General features: G+C 54.7%; 1 protein-coding gene across 4 annotated transcripts in view; it reads left to right on the plus strand.

The window, feature by feature from the left end:
• The first annotated feature begins 301 nt into the window (after positions 1-301).
• Positions 302-18,540, plus strand: part of EBF4 (EBF family member 4) — an 81,209-nt gene continuing 62,970 nt past the window's right edge. For 2 of the 4 annotated variants that reach the window (XR_007498883.1, XM_049779205.1), the window contains exons 1-6: positions 1,514-1,670; positions 15,208-15,364; positions 15,543-15,606; positions 15,736-15,791; positions 17,199-17,272; positions 18,265-18,333. Coding sequence is in view for 2 of the 4 variants with exons in the window: in XM_049779205.1 (XP_049635162.1) it covers positions 1,534-1,670; positions 15,208-15,364; positions 15,543-15,606; positions 15,736-15,791; positions 17,199-17,272; positions 18,265-18,333 (557 nt within the window). In the remaining 2 variants the exon portion in view is untranslated. Of the gene's footprint in view, positions 346-1,511; positions 1,671-15,207; positions 15,365-15,542; positions 15,607-15,735; positions 15,792-17,198; positions 17,273-18,264; positions 18,334-18,540 lie in introns of those variants that run through there. The other 2 variants (XM_049779206.1, XR_007498882.1) reach the window with 2 other exon arrangements.

The following is an 18,540-nucleotide window of genomic DNA, read 5'->3' on the forward strand; positions in this document are numbered from 1 at the left end:
TCAGGGGTTCCAAGAGTGCAGGGCAGGGCACTCCCCCAGCTGTCTACATGCATTCTGGGCTCAGGCACAGACCAACAGGGCATAGGCAGGGAGAGGCCGTGGCTGGACCAGGACGCGCGGCCTGTGCGCAGGGCAGAGGGGCACGAATGAAACCTGCGGGCATCTGCTGAGCACCGGCAAGGAGGACAGTGCGGCTCGGGGTTCGAGTGGTCAGCTTGCCTGGGACAACACGGGGTCTCTGAGAGGCTCCAGGCAAGGTTTCTCTATTGCAGGCCAGCCCGGGGAAGAGAAGCGGGGATGGAGAGCCGCGTCCCCAGCCGCCTCGGCGGGCCAAGAACCTCGAAGGTTGGCAGCGCTCGAAGGCGAAGGCGTCGAGGCGGGCGACACGTGCGGAGAGTGGCGGGGACCGGAGGAGCCCCCCGGAGCTGCTGCGTGCCTCCCGGGGCGCCCCGGGTGGGATGCGCTCCGTGCGCTCCCGCGTTCGGCGCTTGCCGGCCCCGCGCGTCCGTCCCCGGCCCCCGCGGTCCCCGCGGCCCCCGCGATCGCCGCGCCAGGGTCCGCCCCGCCGTTGGCGGCAGCCCGGACCCGGCCGCTCCTCCCCCGATGATGTCACGTCCCCGGCCGCCCCTCGGCCGGCCGCGCCGCCCCGCCCCCGGCCCCGGCCCCCGGCCCGCGTCCCCTGGGCCCGCCCGCGCGCTCCCTTCGGCTGCGCTCCCCCGGGAGCGGCGGCGGCGGGATGGCCCGGGCCCGCGGCCAGGCCCCGGGCAGCGGCGGGCGGCGGCGGCGGGCGCGGCAGGGCGGCGCGGGGAGCGGTTGCGGGCCCCGGGGGGACCCGGCCGGGCTGCTGCTGCTGCTGCTCCAGGTGCTGCCGCCCGGCGCCGCCGCCGCCGCCGGGCCCGGGCGCCGGGGATCGCGGGGCGCAGGCGGCGGCAGCTGGCCCGGAGCGGCTCCGGCCTTCCCCCGGGACGCGCGGCTGCTGCTGCTCCTGCCGCCGCTGCCGCTGCCAACGCCGCTGCCAACGCCGTGCCCCGCGCCCGCAGCCTCCGCCTCCCGGATGGTAATCAGCGCCCCGCGCCGGCGCCGCGGGCGGGCGGGCGGGCGGGCGAGGAGGGCCGGGCGGGAGGCAGAAGGCGGGCGCCCCCGCTCCGCCCCCCGAGGCCGCTCCCGGGGCGCTCGCCCCCTCCCCGTCCTCCCTCCCCGCCCTGCACCTCCGACGCCCGCGGCCCCGGGCGGCCGCCAGAGCGCGCCTCTGGGGCGCCCCGCTCCGCTCCGCCCCGCTCCGCACGCCCGCCCGCCCCGCGCGCAGGCCGCGGGGGAATCCCGCCGCCGCCCGCCCCGCGCCCCGGGAGGGGAAGGACTGGAGGGGAGCGCCCCAGAGGCTGCGGGGAACTCGCGGGGCGCCCGGTGCCGTCGGGGCGGGCGGAGCGGGGCGCGGCGCGGCGCGGTGCAGACGCGGTGCAGACGCGGGACGACGCGCGTCCCCCGGCGGTGCGGGCGCCCTCCGACCGCCCGACCGCCCGACCGCGCGCCCTTATGTTCCCCGCGCAGGACGCCGTGGCCCGCGGCGGGCTGAGTCTGAAGGAGGAGCCGCTGCTGCCCGCCGGCCTGGGCTCCGTGCGCTCCTGGATGCAGGGCGCGGGCATCCTGGACGCCGGTACCGCGGCGCAGAGGTAAGCACTCGGCTGGGCTAGGCTGCAGGGGACCCCAACTCTGCAAGGTCCCGGTACCTGCCTAGATGCCCAGTCCCGGGGCGCGGGTTGGGGCGGGCCGGGCGGAGCTTCTGCTGCCCCTCCGGGCTGTCCCCGGACTCTGCTTTCAGTCTGTCGCCAAGGACCCCGCGGACCCTAAGTGGCGGGCGTGGGAGGAGGGACTCCTCCTGAAGTTGACCGTCTGCCGTCAGTCCTCCTGGAACTGTCAGTCCCCTCCTTCCTGGGCAGTCCCCCCATTCTGTCCAGGTCCAATTCCGTGGCTTGGACTAGAAGGCTCGAAACCCAGCCCCCTTTTCTGCTGCCCCACGCCCCCCACTCTGAGTTAGATAGAGGCTGGCCAGCCTCCAAGTGCCTGGGGGCTTCTGGAGTGGGGAAGGGGTGCCTTGTGGCCTCTTGGACGTCTTGGCTGGGATGCTTAGGGTGGGAAATGGTCCTGTCTTTCCTCAAGATGTTTCTGGTGAGTCTTGAGGAAGGAGAAGCCCGCTGGGAAGAGGGGGTTCCCCTGGAAATCCGACCCCCATCTCCTCCGTCTTTTCACAAGTGTCTGGGCACAGGGCCCAGATTCCGGATTTGCAAAGAAAGTTTCAAGGTGGACCAGAGTGATAGCACAGCACTTGCCTTGCACAAAGTCAACCCGGGTTAGCTCTCCAGCACCCCTTTTGCTCCCCAAGCCCTCTAGAGTCCGGGTAAGCCCTGAGTACCAGCAGGTGTGGCCCCAAAATAACAAAAAACAAAGTTTAAAGGTAGTCCCCTCACAACTTCCAGTTTTTGCACCTCTAGTTGTGAGGTGGAAGGTGGGAATTGTCCTCCTTCCTGGAGGGGTTTCTAGTGGTAAGCGTTGGAGAGGGGCTGTTATTACTGCCTACGAGAGGACTTGCTCTGATGCTGTGGGGGTCTCTGATAAGGGCATGCAGGAGCAGGTCTTGGAGAGCAGCCACTCGTCTATACCCCTCAGCCCTGATTGGGGACCCCTTCTGGCACCTTCAGCACGACGCCTCTCATCCATTCCTTGCAAAATGAAAAGCTGTCCTTGGCTGACAGAAGGAAGCAAGGGAGCCGGGCAAGCTCTGCAGTTCATCTCTTCTGGAAGAGAAAAGTCCTGCCTGAGATTCCATTTCCACAAGTTTTTCTCCCTGTGTGGCTATATGCCAGGCAAAGCGAAAACTAGAAGGCAAAAAAAAAAAAAAAAAAGTCTTTCTAACGCAATCACTGACAGTCTGCTGGCGGGTTTCCCACGCATCTTCCTTGCCCTGAGTGTGTGTTTTGCTGGGTGGCTCCTGCCTTGTTCTTTGTCCTGCCTGAGTTTGGGTTGGCTCCAGTTTTCCGTTTAACCCAGTGCGGTCAGTTTCTCAAGGATGCTCCAACTTCCTCGCCACTGGTGGCTCTGTAATGGGGCTTCCGTAGCAGCGGGACTTGAAAGTTTCTATTTTCTCTCTGATGCTCCTCTAACCCTAGCTGGACTGAGCATGAAGTAAGAGAATACGGTGGACAGGAGCGAGACTAATGTAGAATATTAGCATGGGCACAGGGCTCCTCCCAGCAGCACTGACCACTCACACAAGGGCTGAGATGGTTGAGAAAACATCCCCAATGTGAGGAGCTGATCTTCAGTGTCGTCAGACCTGGAGAGGAACTGAGGGCTCCTTTCAAGTTGGTGCTTTCCCTCTGCTGTCAGAGGGGAGTAGGCTAATCTTTCTCCTTGCTCAGGGTGCTTATCATTGCTTACTTTTGTGTCTTGGTCTCCAGATATTCCTCTGCCCAGGTTGTTCTAGCCACAAAGAGCAAACATTTCTTGACCTCTCTTGCCTCCCTCTTTTTTTTTTTTCTTTTCTGTTTTTGTTTTTGGGTCACACCCAGCAGCACTCAGTGGTTACTCCTGGCTGTGCACTCAGAAATCACTCCTAGCAGGCTCAGGGGACCATATAGGATGCTGGGGATCAAAACCAGGTCAGCCGCATGCAAGGCAAATGCCCTACATGCTGTGCTATCACTACGGCCCCTGCTTCCCTTACAAGGGTTTACTCTTCCCTGCGGAGCTCTCTGGGCTGTGACGGTTGCCTGGATGCTTCTCCTGTCTTTACTCCATAGCCATCTTGTTGACAAGACTTATGGGCCGTCTCTTCTGTGTCCTGTCTCCAATCTCAGTGCCCACAGACATCTTCTGTGGGTGTGGCCACATCCGCCAGTGAACATAGGGCCTCACAAATGATGGGCACAGGCTACACTGTTGAACTGCATCCCCAGCACCCAGCACATCCCTAGAACCCCTTTAGTAACTTTGTTTTGCTTGGGGGAAAGCTCAGGATTACTTTTGGCTCAGTTCTGAGGGGCTACTCCTAATGATGTTCAGGGGACCATGCGCAGTGCCAGAGATCAAACCAAGTTCAGCTGTGTATAAGGCAAGCACCTTACCCCTGTACTATCTCCCCAACCTTGAATTTTATCTTAATTTCTAGTGTATTATTCCAGATCATTTTAATGCACATAGCAGCATCTCTCTTAGTGATGATTGTTACTATGTTATATATTTGTTTTTGCCCCGGACCACAACTGGTGGTGTTGAGGGCTTTTCTTTATGCTCAAGGATCACTCCTGGTGGGGCTCAGGGGACCATATGTGGTGCTGGGGGTCAAACCAGGGTCAGTAATATTCAAAGTATCCTTGTACTCTCACTGTAGCCCACTTACTTTGAGTAATGAAACACCCTGTCTCCTATCACATTTCTACTGGTTGAAGTCTGGCCTGCCCCTAATTCTGACCTCTGCCCCCCTTTCACAGCCCAAGCCCCTCAGCATCACTATCCCAAATGAGATGCCAAAGCAGTATTGCCAGTCTGTGCTCCTGCCCGTCCCATATTACAAACTTTGTGATTTCCCTTCTCCTCTCAGATAGTAAGTACCATAATGTGATCCCAGCCTTCCAGGCAGCTTTGTGTTGGCTACTTGGAGTATGTGGGCACTTCTGTGAGCCCACTCCCCTATTTGGCCATCATACCCACATTTGCACTGAATAAATTCTTGTTGCTCCAGGGCCCACCCAACATCTGCCTTCTCACGGGTGGGGACAGTTCTGATTGCTGCCTGTCAGTCAGCAGCGCCCCGGCCAGTCCACAGGGCTCTGCCTTGTCTGTTGGGCATCCTTGCCTGCCTCTTGCCTGCATAGCAGGAAGGGACTTCATTTGGCCCTGTGTCTACTGCCATGGGGTGGGGGTGGGCCATCAGGAACAGTGCAGACCACACAGAGCAGGAATGCAAGCAAGAAGCTCCTAAAGCCCTCTCTTTTGGGCTTCTGCTCCCCAATTGATGGTCACCAGCATCTTGCTGACTCCAGTGAATGGCTAGCTACAAGTGATTCCAGGAAATGGCTCCCAAGCTATACAGTGCCTCAGTTTTACAGAAGGAGGATGACCCCAGAGCTTGCTAAAATCAACAAGGGGTGTCTCTGCCAACCAGAAGGAAAATTCAGAGCCCTTGAGTAGTAGAAGGCAAAAAGGAGCTATGCCCTCTATCCCTAGAGGTACTGCCAGGCTCTCTCTCAAAGGAGCACTGCATGCAGACCCCTAGCAGACCCCATGGCTGGGACTATATCCCCTACTCCTGGTGGGAAGCAATGGGGTTTTTCAGGCCCCCCTACCCAGCCCCCTTCCCTGGCCCACCTGCACCCCCGACCTCTTCCTCACAAAGACAGCCCAGAAGTAGTTCTCTCTAATGTGGTTCCCAGCCTGGGGAGACTTCGAGCAGACCCAGACCAGCCCCCCACAAACCCACACAACTCATCCCAGTGTACTAGCAGGGCCTGAAGAGTGGAGCTTTCCTGTAAGCAGCAGCAGGCAGGCCTCCCTGCTAGGAAATGCTTTTGTGAGCTTTAATAATTAATAACCACCCTCAGCCTGGGCCCTGGCAGGCAAGCTTGGGGTGTGTGGCAAAGGGGTTGGCAGGGTTTAGGGAGATGTAAGGGTAAGAGGAGAGTTGAGGGCTGGCTGGTGAGAAACTTTGGCATTTTGAGAGCTCAGTGGCTGAGATTTCCTAGGACAGCAGGGGCTCAGAGATAACTCCAGTACTGGGCACCTGGGCTGCAGCCTCTGACCATTAGGCCCTCCATCTTTCTCCGTGGGTGTGTCCCCGCAAACTCTCCCATCCTTGAAGTGTGGCACAGTGAGGTTCTGAGCATCTCAGATTAGGCCAATAGATTGTGGCCAGGGCTAGAGATGCTAGGGAGAGTGGAGGGTAGGGGAGCATTGGTTTAGTAAATATAGGGGATGGGAAGAAGGCCAGATATAGCCAGACCCAGCTGGGTAAAAGAAGAGCTGGAGATGGCTCAAAGGGCTAAAGCTCATGCTTCTCATGCAAGACAGTCCTCCAGTCCCCTGGTTTGATTCCTGGCATTCATAGTCCAGTCCCAAAGCACCACTGGGAATAATTCTGAGTACTGTGCCTTTGTGACTCCACAACAGAACAAAAATAACAACAAACATCCTCCACGGAGTCTCCAGAGACGGAAGTCTCCAGGGACGGGATGCATTAGATCTGGGTTCAATCCCTGGCACTGCAAAAACCAAAACACCAACTCGACTTAGCGGAGACTTTAGGGAAGTCAGAGATGAGGGATTCAATGCCGGCAACATGTACTTTTTAAATTTTTCTTTGGGGCCACACCTGGCAATACTCAGTGCTTATTCCTGGCTCTGTGTTCAGGGATCGCCCGTAGCAGAGTTGGAGGACCATATGGGGTTCTAGGGACCAAACCCAGGGCAGCTGCATGCAAGGCAAACACCCTACTCACTGTACTATCACTCCTACTTCAAGACACTCTTTGCTTCTCTTCCTGGGGGTCACCAAGGAGCCTTCCTCAGGGGTCCAGGGCTTGGTCTCATTTCCCAGCATCACTTGCAAGGCAGAACCAAGGTGCTGCATGGAAACAGGCTTTCAGGTGGCAGAATTAGGGGATAAGGGTGGAGGGGCAGAAGGCCTGGGGTTCCTCTTGGGAGATCCAGGCTTATTCTCTGTCTTCGGTGGAGTCAGAAATGTGTCTTTTGTGTCTTTTGTGTCCCATCAGGGGTCCTCCAGGGCTGCACCCAGAAATGCTCAGGGCACCTGGAGATCAAATACTGACCACACCCATGTGTTGTCTCTGAATCCCATGTCTTAAAGTGTTCAAGGTTGTTTGTTAGTTTGGGGGCCATACCCAGTGATGCTCAGGGCTTACTCCTGGCTCTGTACTTAGGAATTACTCTTGGTGGTGCTCGGGGGACTATATGGGATACTGGGGATTGAACCCTGGTGGTACTTGAGGGAACCCTGTGGTGCCAAAGATCAAACCCTGGGCCAGTCCGAGGAGCATGTGCTCTCACCCTTTGTGCCATCTCCAGACTCTAAATGGTTCATGTTTATAATACGCATACATCAAGGAGGAGCCCAGCATGGCCTGAATGGAGCAGAAATGATCCTTGCTAAACTGTGGAAGCAAGATCCAGAGACTACTGGGAAGAAATTCAGGGCATCTGGCTCCATGCAGGAAATGGAACATCTCCAGGAACCTGCTGAGCTGGCCCAGCTCCAGGAGATAGACCCCTCTCCAACCCCCAGCCCCCAGGCTGTCCCCACATACATGTCTTTGTGTAGTAAGCACCAGTGCCTCCTCTGATTGTCCTTGTCCATCAAAAAACTCAGGCAGCCTCTGTGTCCTGTGTGTCCATGCTGGCCACAGAGCATGCAGCCTTTCATCAGACAGGACCCACTGTTTTCTATCTCTACCAACCTCCTTTAACTTTCAGTGTATTTCAGGGCAGAAGATGGGAAGCAGAGTAAGTGAGCCAGGGTGGGAAGAGGAAAATAAACCCTTTTCTTCAAATGTGGGCTCCTTAGTCCAGGAACAAATGCCCACCAACTCAACACATTTTGGAGTTGCTAGGAAAGTGCTATTGAACATTTTTATATCAAACAGTATTTGAGGAAAAGAAGAGAGTCCCTCATTTTGGATTCATTAAAATGTTGAAGTGACTTTGACCTCACCCCACTCTCTTTACCCCATGCACCCTACTGCATTTCAGGAGGGCATGCTTTGTGCTAACAAATGAGACATTGCTGAATTCAGGGCTTCAGTAAGACATGCATGGGAAGGCAGTTTGGTAGCATTTATCTACCGGGCTGCACTTAATAGACCCTTGGCACTATGGCTCTGCTAGTTTCTGTGTTGTTAAAGTGGAAAGTGTTGGGGGAAGTGGGTATCTGCATCCTGAGCACTCGGTCCTTGGGCTCCAGCACCTATGTTCCTACATGCATAACAGGTCAGAATTAACAGAAACAATACCCCCAGAGACCTCCCAGTCCATGACTGGCTGACATTGGGGAATCATGTCCTTAACTCCCTCACCCACTCACAAAAGGGGAGGCCAACTCTAGTTTTTGAGGTTTTGGTGATGGTGGTTTGTAGCATGAAATAATTAAGGATGGGGCTGGATGGTGATGGATGGAGGCCTTTGTGCTTAGGCCCCAGCCACGTGGCTTCATCCCCCATGCAGCCGGCGAGTTCCAGGCCCAGGTGAAACGCGAAATCACTCACTCACAGGCAGGCTTCAGGAAGCATTATCTTTATTCATGCCCTATTCACCACATGTGTGTGGCCTATCTCATAACCTTTTAAGCAGTTAGCCATTACAGGCTACCCTGTGTCTAAACCCTTTCAGCCATCTTCCTCAGAGCGCCCAGCAGGGCCAAAAGGCCAAAAAACCCTTAATCCCCTGGCTTCCGGGTTTATCTACCTATTCCATGACCCCTCCCAGGAATGGGCCGGGTCTTCCAGGTAAGGTCACACCTATTATCCGGTTCCCAAGACCCCTCCCAGAAATGGGTGGGTCTCAGATAGGTACCCTACAGTGGTTGTTTGGTTTTTATGGTCTGGGGGCCACACCCAGCTATACTCATGGGTTACTCCTGGCTCTTCATTCAGGAATCACACCTGGTGGGCTCAGGGGACCATTATGAGGTCCTGGGGATCAAACCTGGGTTGGCAGAATGCAAGGCAAGTGTGCCCTACCTACAGTAGTCCAGCTAACTGAAGCACAGGACTGTGGGCAATATGTTGATCCCATGCCCTCTTGAGTTTCTCTGCCTTCCATGGTTCCCAACTCCTGCCAGCCTTTCCTAAAGTTACCTCCCAAATTATTTGCATTGGGGGGCTGCAAAGATAGTACAGTGGATAAGGCATTTGCCTTGCATGTAGCTGACCCAGGTTCAATCTCCATCATACTATATGGTCCCCTGAGCCTGCCAGGAGGGATCCCTGAGTACAGAGCCAGGAGTAAATTCTATGTATTGGGTGTGGCCCAAAACCAAAAACCAAAAAACCAAAAAACAAAAAATCAATAAAACGTTTGCATTGGATTCCTTTTCTCAAGGTCTGCTTCTGGGGAAACCTTAATAAAAATCCTGCCTCTTCAGACATCAGGTCTTCTGCTTCCTTCCTTTTATGGGTTTTTTTTTTCCGGGCCACACACATTTGATGCTCAGGGGTTACTCCTGGCTAAGGCTCAGAAATTGCCCCTGGTTTGGGGGGACCATATGGGACACCGGGGGATCGAACCGCAGTCCTGATCCTTGGCTAGTGCTTGCAAGGCAGACACCTTACCTCTAGTGCCACCTCGCCGGCCCCCCTTTTATGTTTTTTAAGCTAAAGGGATTTTGCCAGTAGATATCCTCATGTTTCCTCCCTTTCTCCCATTGGTGTTCTCATGCAACCCCATTTTGGAGATCATGGAATCAGGGCTATTGGTTTTCATCTACCTCTCACTAAGCTAGTGTGAGGACATTGAATGAGGGGTCCCAGTACCTGCCTATAATCCACATCCAGTCATGGCTCTCTTCTGAGTCACCTGAGCACATCTGGCTCTGTCCTTTCTCACCTGGTTTGCTTTCTCTTCAGAAGAGCTCCAAAGGGAGCTCCAAAGTGAGCAAAGCAAGTCTCCCCTTCCCTCTCCCAACTCCTCCCTTCAGGGCTAGCAGCTCCTACTGGGGTTGCTGACTGGTCACATACCTTAGTTTACTGCAGGCCTGGTACCTGGGCCACCATAGGAAGGCAAAACTCAGATTTGCCTTATACTATACAGGCAAAACTCTTTTCTCTTTGCCCTTGTTCTTTGCACTGGCCATCAGGGGCAAAGGCAGGCAAGCTGGAGACATTCACAGCCCAGCCATGGTGCTGTAGGTGGTAAGGTCTGACCCCTGTCTGTATGTGTCTCCACTCAGAAGCAGCTACTGTCATTCCTGCTGTTCAGGGGAGCAGTCCTGTCCCAGACCTCTCTCTAAACTGCGTGTTTACCTTAGGGTTGTGAGACCAGGAGGATGACCTCTGTGTACCTCTGTCCCCTGAGTAAGGTAGTAAAGGAGGGGTGACCTCTATGATGCCCACACCCCCACAGGGAAGTAGGACACCCCCACAATGTGCCTCTGCTGGATTGGTTCATAGGCCTGCCCCTGGCCCTTGCAGGGCTACCTGCCCTTTCCCCTCCTAGGGCTCCTGACCTCTGCTCCTGAGAATCCCATCCTGCTGGCAGGGCAGGCCCTGGAAAGGGAGCTGGCTGAGGACACGGTCCTGTCTTGCCAAGTCTGGACCTCAGGAGTGGGCAGGCAGCCAAGCCCCAGAGGGGCTGATCTTTGCCAGAAGGGCTGGAAGGGGGAAGGAGAGTTCTTGGCTTACTGGGCACTGGTGTGGATCCGGGCTGAGGAAGTACCAGGGATCTGTGTCAAAGGATGCGATGATGCCTAGGGAATTCTCACCACTCAGCCACCAGTCCTCTTGGTCAGGGCCCCTCTTTCTCTGTGCCCCTTGCCTACTCTGGCACCTTGCCTGGTAGATGACAGAACGGAGAGCAGTGATCTGAGATGCTTGCTCCAATCTGTACCCTTCTGGCCTTCTCTCCCCCTGGTGGCCCTGGAACTTGTCTTTTCCCCATTAAACCTGACCAGGGGCCAGAAGGAGGAGTCTGGATGCAGATTCATTAGTATATTCATCAGCAGTAATCCATTTGTCTGTAGGGATCCCAGCCTCTATCAGGGGTCCTCAAACTTTTTAAACAGGGGTCCAGTTCACTGTCCTTCAGACTGTTGGAGGGCCAGATTATAGTAAAAACAAAAATTATGAACAAATTTCTATGCACACTACATATATCTTATTTACAAGTGAAGAAACAAAATGGGAATAAATATAATATGTGGCCTGCGGGCCGTAGTTTGAGGACCATTGCCTAGACATGAACTGTGTTCAAGGCCTGAACCAGGAAGGACAAGCATGGGAGGAGGGAGTGGGAAGGATGACTCTGGAGATGGGAGCCTTTGCTGCAAGTATCTTTGCTTCAGGACCAAGACTTGTGAGCAGCAGCCCCTTCTCTTCTCCTTCTTGATCAGGGAACAAACAAGCCTCATCAGTTCTGCCTCCAAAATCAGCGTTTCCCAGTGCTGTGGAAATGACTGACTCAAAGAGCTGCAGTGCAAGCTTTACAGCGGGAGCCCAGGATTGATCCCCAGCACCACCAGGGGTGACCTCCCTCCAAAAAGCAATCAGCATTTCACACAAGTCGCTGATGGTCCTGTGAAGGTTTTCAGGAAGGGCAGGGACCATTTACATTTTGTTCTGTGCGTTATTACAGAAAGGCGTATAAGTAAGAACCTAACAAGCTTCTCAAGTCCACAGCATCCCAGATAGCCTAGCCTCGTGGGAAGCCGATAAAAAATGAACTGATTACAATTGTGTAGGAGAGGCATTAAGTAGAGATGAGTGGGCTGGACATGGTCGCAGTGGCAGCCATGCCAAGTCAGACTTCCACATAAATGATCTCAAGACACCTCCACCCTCAGAGCCTCTCCCTTTTGTAGTACAGTGGATCTGGTTTCCTGCCTCTAGCATCTTCTGAGCCCGGCCTGATTCCAGAAATTTCTGGTGGCCTTCAGTTGTGTCTCCCAAACCGCATCCCTCAGCAAAAGTGCTTGTGGTATTACTTACCTATGGCCACACTCTAAAGTATTCCCAGAGACTGAGAGATAGTGCAGGGGTTGAGTGTTGTGCCTTTATGGAGTTGACTCCTGCGCCCACCCAGTTCCTCAAGAATTGCTGGGTACTACCCTGGATGGCCCTAGCACAGGTGGTTGTGGCCCCCAGCATCACAGTCCAGGCATTTGACTAAAACTGCAGGGATGGGCTTTTAAGTCCTGAGAGTACTACTTACACCTCAAAAAATGTATCCTCAAATTCAGGAGTATGAGCAGCAAGTCCGCCTGTCTGGTCAGGGTTTCTGAGTCAGAAATGAGATGAAGGGCCAGAGTGATAGGACAGTGGGTAGGACACTTGCCTTGCATGTGAATGATTGGGGTTTGACCCCCACAATACCCTATATAGTCCTCTGAGCACTTCCAAGCATAATTTTTTTTTTTTGATTTTTGGGTCAAACTCGGTGGTGCTCAGGGGTTACTTCTGGCTCTGTGCTCAAAAATTGCTCCTGGCAGGCTTGGGGGACCATATGGGATGCCGGGATTCAAATCAGGGTCCATCCTGTGTTGGTTGCAAGCAAGGCAAACACCTTACCACTGTGTTATCACTCCGGCCCCTCCAGGCATAATTTTTCAGTTCAGAGCCCGGAATAAGCCCTGAGCATTGCCAAGTGTACAACCCCCAAAAAAAGAAAGAAAGAAATGAGATGCATGGCTGGGTGAGTCTGGGACCCCATCTCAAAGGGGGCTGTAGTCAGGGTGATACTCAGTCAGGACTTCAGGGCACTTGCTCACATAATTGGCAAGTCCATGCTGCCATGGCAGAGGTCTTGGGTTTTCTGCAGGTGGCCCCCTCCACTGTGTGTCCTCTCTGTGTTCAGCAACAATCAGAGAGAGGAAGCAAAGACCAGGCACAGGTCATGTCTGTTATGCCCAATCTGCTTGTGCCTTATTTTTCTGGCTGCTCTCACCATTCCTGCCTGAGCCAAGTCATCAAGGGCTGTTCCTGGAAGGTGTTTGAGGTCTCAGCCATCTCCCCTCACCTTTGCTGAGCAGCCACATTTTCCAGAAGTGCTGGCCACTACACTCCAGGTTGGTAGAGAGACAACCTGGAGTCAGGAGATTTGGGGAACATCAGTTAGAAAGTTCAGCTCAGAGCAGAAAGTCTGAAGCAGGGCCTGGTTTTCAGGTGTTTTCAATTCAACTTTTCATCTCTTTACCACTGAAATCTTGTGGGGCTCACAGCAGCATCTGGCCCTTTGCCTGACAGCTGACTCCTGTTTTCTCATCAAGGATTCAGAGGAAAGCCACCACCTCCAGGACATCTTCCCTTCATTCCACAAACAGAATTCCTATAGTTGCGAAGATTTTTGTTAGTTTGTTTATTTTTGGAGGGTGGGATACACAAGCATCCCATCTGACTAGGGTGCTCATCGGGGTCATTAGGGGTGCAATGCTTACAAGTCTCTCCAAGGTTTGCACTCTTTGTGGCTGAGCTTTTGCATGTGCTCACCAGGACTCACACTCTTAAATGAGTCCTTGTTTATAGAAAAAAGTATAGAAAGGCTCTCTGTGTAGAGTCTGGCTGTCAGGCGAGTGATGGATGAAGCTGTCATCGCTCATGTTCTTCCTCGACATCTCTATGATGCTCACATTTGTGTCCCCCATTTTTCTGCGCTCACACAAACCTGGCTACAGTACAGCCAGAAATTGTCTATAGTGCTGGGGATCACAGGACTGTGCCTGGCACTCGTGAGCTACCAGGAATTTGAAATTACGACCATTATCGTACAAAGTTGATGCTCTAGGCCCCTGCACTATTGCTTTGTCCACCCCCCCCTTTTTTTTTTTATCTAAAACTCTCCCTTTTTTGTTTTGTTTTTGGGTCACACCTAGCAGCGCTCAGGGGTTACTCCTGGCTCTATGCTCAGAAATCGCTTCTGGCAGGCTCGGGGGACCATATGGGATGCTGGGATTTGAACCACCATCCTTATGCATGCAAGGCAAATGCCTTACCTCCATGCTCTCTCTCCGGCCCTATAAAAAAAACTCTCTTAAGGGAGTATATACCACTTTGATTCATGCTGTAGCTCTGTGTGTCTGTCATCCCTCAGTCTCCAACATTCACTCTGGCCCCTGCTCAGAGGACCACAAGTCTAATGCTTGCACATCATCAAGGTTCAGGACATGGTTGGTGAGGAGGAAGCACCATGGTTCTCTTCCTGCCCTCTCTAAGTTTGCACCTGGCAGTGGTTTTCTGATGTGCTAGTGGGAAGTTCTGGAAGAGGTTAGACATTTCTTTCTGAAAACCTGGATCTAGGCTTCTGCACCTGGGCAGGGCATCCATGCCTTTAGCCAGAGCCCAGCATCCGGGCTGGACAGGCTCATGGCCCTGAGCCAGTTTGATGTCTCTGTGAGTCTGGCAGTCAGGCAGGCGATGGTACAAATGACATCATCGCCCAGGCAACCCCGCAGACAGCTCTGTTTTAAGGGAGAGGAGGAGGTTCGTTCCAGAATCTCCTGGCTGCTGCCTACTGCAGGTGCCTCTGGTGGGCAAGAGGCATCGCTGACACATTGAGTTTGTGCAATTGGCCTTTCAAAATATGAGACCCGAGGAATCCTGGGGCAAGCCTGGCAGGAAAGTCTGTTGCTGTTATGGCAGTGGAGTTTGTTCCCCAAAGAGTGAGGTGACCTTAGGCTGGGATGACCTCAGAGCAGTCTCTGTCTAGAACTGCAGTGACTGGCGAGGGTGGAAAGAGTCTGCATCCAATCCAAGTTCTTTTTGTTGTTGTTGTTGTTGTTTATCTTTCTTTGGTTTTTGGGCCACACCCAGCAATGCTCAGGGGTTACTCCTGGCTCTGTGTTCAGAAATCGCCTCTGGCAGGCTCAGGGGACCATATAGGATGCTGGGAACTGATTCTGGGTCCCTCCCAGGTTGGCCATGTACAAGGCAAATGCCCTACCACTGTGCTATTGCTCCAGCCCCGATTTTCTCTTTCTTTTTTGAGCAGTGCTCAGGGCTTCCTCCTGACTGTGCTCAGGGATCACTTCTGGAGGTTTTATGGGGACCATCTGGGTTGCTGGGGATTGAACCTGGGTTCACCATGTGCAAGGAAAACTCCTTCCCTGTTTTATTATCTTTCCAGCCTCATTAATTTCCTTGTTTTGGGGGGAAGGTTGAGTTGGGCCATCCTAAGGTGTTCAGGGTCTATTCCCAGCTCTGTATTTAGTGGGTGACTCCCAGTGGTGCTTGAGGTCAAGATCAGTGTCCTTGGGGTCGGAGAGATAGTATGGAGGTAGGGTGTTTGCCTTTTATGCAGAAGGATGGTCATTCGAATCTCGGCATCTCATATGGTCACCCCAGCCTTCCCCCTATATTGTCTCTCTGCCCTCCCAATTTAATTCTTTCACATGTTTGCCCAGTTGTAGCTGCTGCCCACTCCCCAGCCAGGGTGAGGGACCTTCCTGCCCTCCAAGAGAGCATTTTTGTGGGGTCTCCAACTCCTCTTCTCCCGCAGTGGCGTGGGCCTGGCACGAGCACATTTTGAGAAGCAGCCTCCCTCGAACCTCAGGAAATCCAACTTCTTCCACTTTGTGCTGGCCATGTATGACCGGCAGGGGCAGCCCGTGGAGGTGGAGCGGACAGCCTTCATCGACTTCGTGGAGAAGGATCGGGTGAGAGGCTCATAGGCTCTGGGGTGGGTGGAATATGGGGATCCCCCCAGCCTGCTAACCAGCTTATGACTGGGCAGATGGTGGATGAATGGGCACAGGGGAGAGAGAAGCAGGATGGGGGAAGTGGGGTGCGGAATTCCTGGAAGCTAGAAGGGTCCTCAGGACACTGTCCCTGCAGGAGCCCGGAGCAGAAAAGACCAACAACGGGATCCATTACCGCCTCCGGCTGGTGTATAACAACGGTGAGTGGGGCCAGGCCTGGTGCCCCCTCCTCAAGGCTGAGGAGCCCCAGATTCTAGGAGGGGGGTGTGGAGCGTGAGGTGGCCACAGCGGCTCCCCTACAGCCAGCCCAACCTCCCTCCCCGCCCTAGGACTGCGGACAGAACAGGATCTCTACGTGCGCCTCATCGACTCTATGTCCAAGCAGGTGAGTCAGCCTGTGGGGAGAGACAGAGACATGGAGACAGGAGAGAAGGAATGAGGGTGATTCTGGGAATCCAAAGCATCCTGCCTGCAAGACAGGTGCTCTGCCCTCTCACTCAGCCCTACTGCCAAGCCCACTTGTGCCTTCTAGACAGAACAAAGGCATCGAAGGTGCAGACGCAGTCTTGGCTGCTATCTCCAGAGATTTACTGGGGAGGCAGGGGGTGGGGGCCAGACCTGGGCAGGGCTGTGTAAGGATGAGGTCGCAGCTGCCGACTGTCCTCAGCTGGATCTGCGGGATCCCTGGAGAAGCAACAGTCTTAGAGTTTGAGTCCCCTGATGCCAAGAGCTTGGATTCTGTGTCATCTATTAGTCTGCCCCCCCAAGGCAGGGAGTGTGTGCTCCCCAACATTTGTAGGGGGTACAGCTCCTCTCTTGACAGTCCATGCCCTTGGTGACCTGCACCAGGGGGGATAGGGGGGCAGGCGGGGGTGAGTGAGCTGAGCCCTGGTAACCATAGGAAATTTGGTTTTCGAGGGTAGTGTTTATTTGGTTTTGGTTTGGGGGGTCACACCTGGTAGTGCTCATGGATTACTCCTGGCTCTGCACTCAGAAATTACTTCTGGCAGGTTCTGGGGACATATGGGATGCTGGCTTCGAACCTGGGTCAATAGCAATGCAAGGAAATGCCCTACCCACTGTGCTATTACTCTGGCCCCACCCTAGGCAATTTGGAACCAGAGTAAACCCTGATGAATTATGCTGAGGTAGAACCCCCAAGTGTGGGGACCCTGCTGGAAAGGAGGGGCCCCAGCTCACACATTTTGCAGGCAGCCACAGGATCCCCACAACTCTGGTGGGGATGGGGGTGGGGTGGGGAAGTGGCTCCTTTCTAGGTCTGTGGTCAATGTGGTTACCCTGGCCAGCCAGGCAGTGGCACCGTGGGATTGTGGGGAGACAAGTGTGGAGTTAAAGGAGCCCAGGAGGGGGCCACTAATGGGGTTACAAACCAGTAGGCCTTGGTTACAGTTTGGGGTGCTCCTTCTGGGCTTCTGGGCAGGGTGGGGGGGCAGAGGTGGAGCATTTGCTTCAGCCTGGGAAAAGTTAATTCATTGGCAGCAAAAGCTTAGACCAGGTTAGTGAGCAGGAGACAGAGGCTCGTGAGGGTAGGGTACAGTGTCCTTAGAACAGTTTCTACCCACTGAGTCAGCTGGCCTTGGTCCCTGCAAGGCTGCCCCTGGACAAGCCTTGTTGCCCCTGGCAACCTTGTGTCACTCTTTCTCCCTGGAGGTGGTCTCTGTTTGGGTTTGCCAGCCCTCCAGCTCCTTCATTGCACTCCTGTGTCCCCAGATGCCCTTCTCTCTCTGGGGTGGGGGTAGGACTTGAGAGGAGCCCACTGTCCCTCCCTCAGGCCATCATCTACGAGGGGCAGGACAAGAACCCCGAAATGTGCCGAGTGCTGCTCACTCACGAGATCATGTGCAGGTGAGGCCGGCAGGGTCACCCATACTCTGCCCCTTGGCCCAGAGGTTGCTGAGGACTGCCGCCACCTTCCCTCCCTCTTGTGTCCTAGGGGAGCCTGGCAGGGAGTGGGGGGGAGGTGGGAGGCCCCAGGGCACAGAGCTGGCAGCGGGAGAGGGTCCTTGAGGCCCCATTAGCCTGGCCTGTTTATGAGTGTTTTTGGAAGCTTAACTAACAATGCCCAGGGGAGAGGGGCTGGGTGAGCTGAGTGGGGAGGCTGAGTGGAAACCTGACTGCTCCCTGGTGACACTCAGGGCAGCTTCCTGGGCCACAGGGTGGGGGAACCTAGACCCCAGCTTGTCCTAGGTGGGGTCCTGGAGGAGATGCAGTTTTTCAGGCAGGGCAGGAGAATAATGCTCAAAACGTTGATGTGGCCTGTGCCCTCCTAGTGGTGACTAGGAGGAGCCTTCTGGGGTGCTGGCACCCCGACAGTCCAGTCCACAGTGACCATTCACAAAGCACATGCTTTCCCTCTGAGCACATTCCTCCAAGGCTAAAGGGAGAGAGAGATACATGACTGGTGGCAGTGCTGCCCCTTTCTGAACTTCCCCGGGACCATATGCCTTGCGAACAAGAACAAGCGTGTCTTGGCCAGTGTTCCAGCATTCACAGCTCCCTGTGAAAGACCCGGGGTGGGGAGGGAGGTGGGGAATGTCAGTCTGGAATGTCACAGCTGGAGACAGTTCCACATCAGCTTCTTACCTGGAGCTCCACATATATGATTCATATGCACACAACACTTTATGCATACACACATGACACACAGCTTACACAAATACCACACATCCCACATGCGTGCCACATATGTACTATACATATACCATGAAGGTATATACCATGCCAACACACACCACACACATGCCATACAGGCTTGTATCACACATACACATGTATACTGTAACCTCTCACTCTCATGCCCTCCCTTCCTCTTTCCTCCCTCCTCATATTTTCTTCAGTCGGTGCTGTGACCGGAAAAGCTGTGGAAACCGGAATGAGACGCCCTCTGACCCCGTCATTATTGACAGGTACCAGCTAGGGAAGGGGCTGGAAGCTTCGAGACCAGGGCATCTGGGTCTCTCACAGGGCACGGTGGCTCCTTGTGCTTCTCCTCCAGCCCCCCTGATGGCTGTGAGCGAGAGAAACCCAGAAACTAGTTACTAACCAGGGCCCCAGTAAAACCCCTGGTGGCCTTCTTTTAGGAGCCAAGCAAGTATGGGGTTTTGTTTCCGATC

The sequence above is a fragment of the Suncus etruscus genome, chromosome 9 (genome assembly GCF_024139225.1).
Source record: "Suncus etruscus isolate mSunEtr1 chromosome 9, mSunEtr1.pri.cur, whole genome shotgun sequence".
Taxonomy (NCBI): domain Eukaryota; kingdom Metazoa; phylum Chordata; class Mammalia; order Eulipotyphla; family Soricidae; genus Suncus; species Suncus etruscus.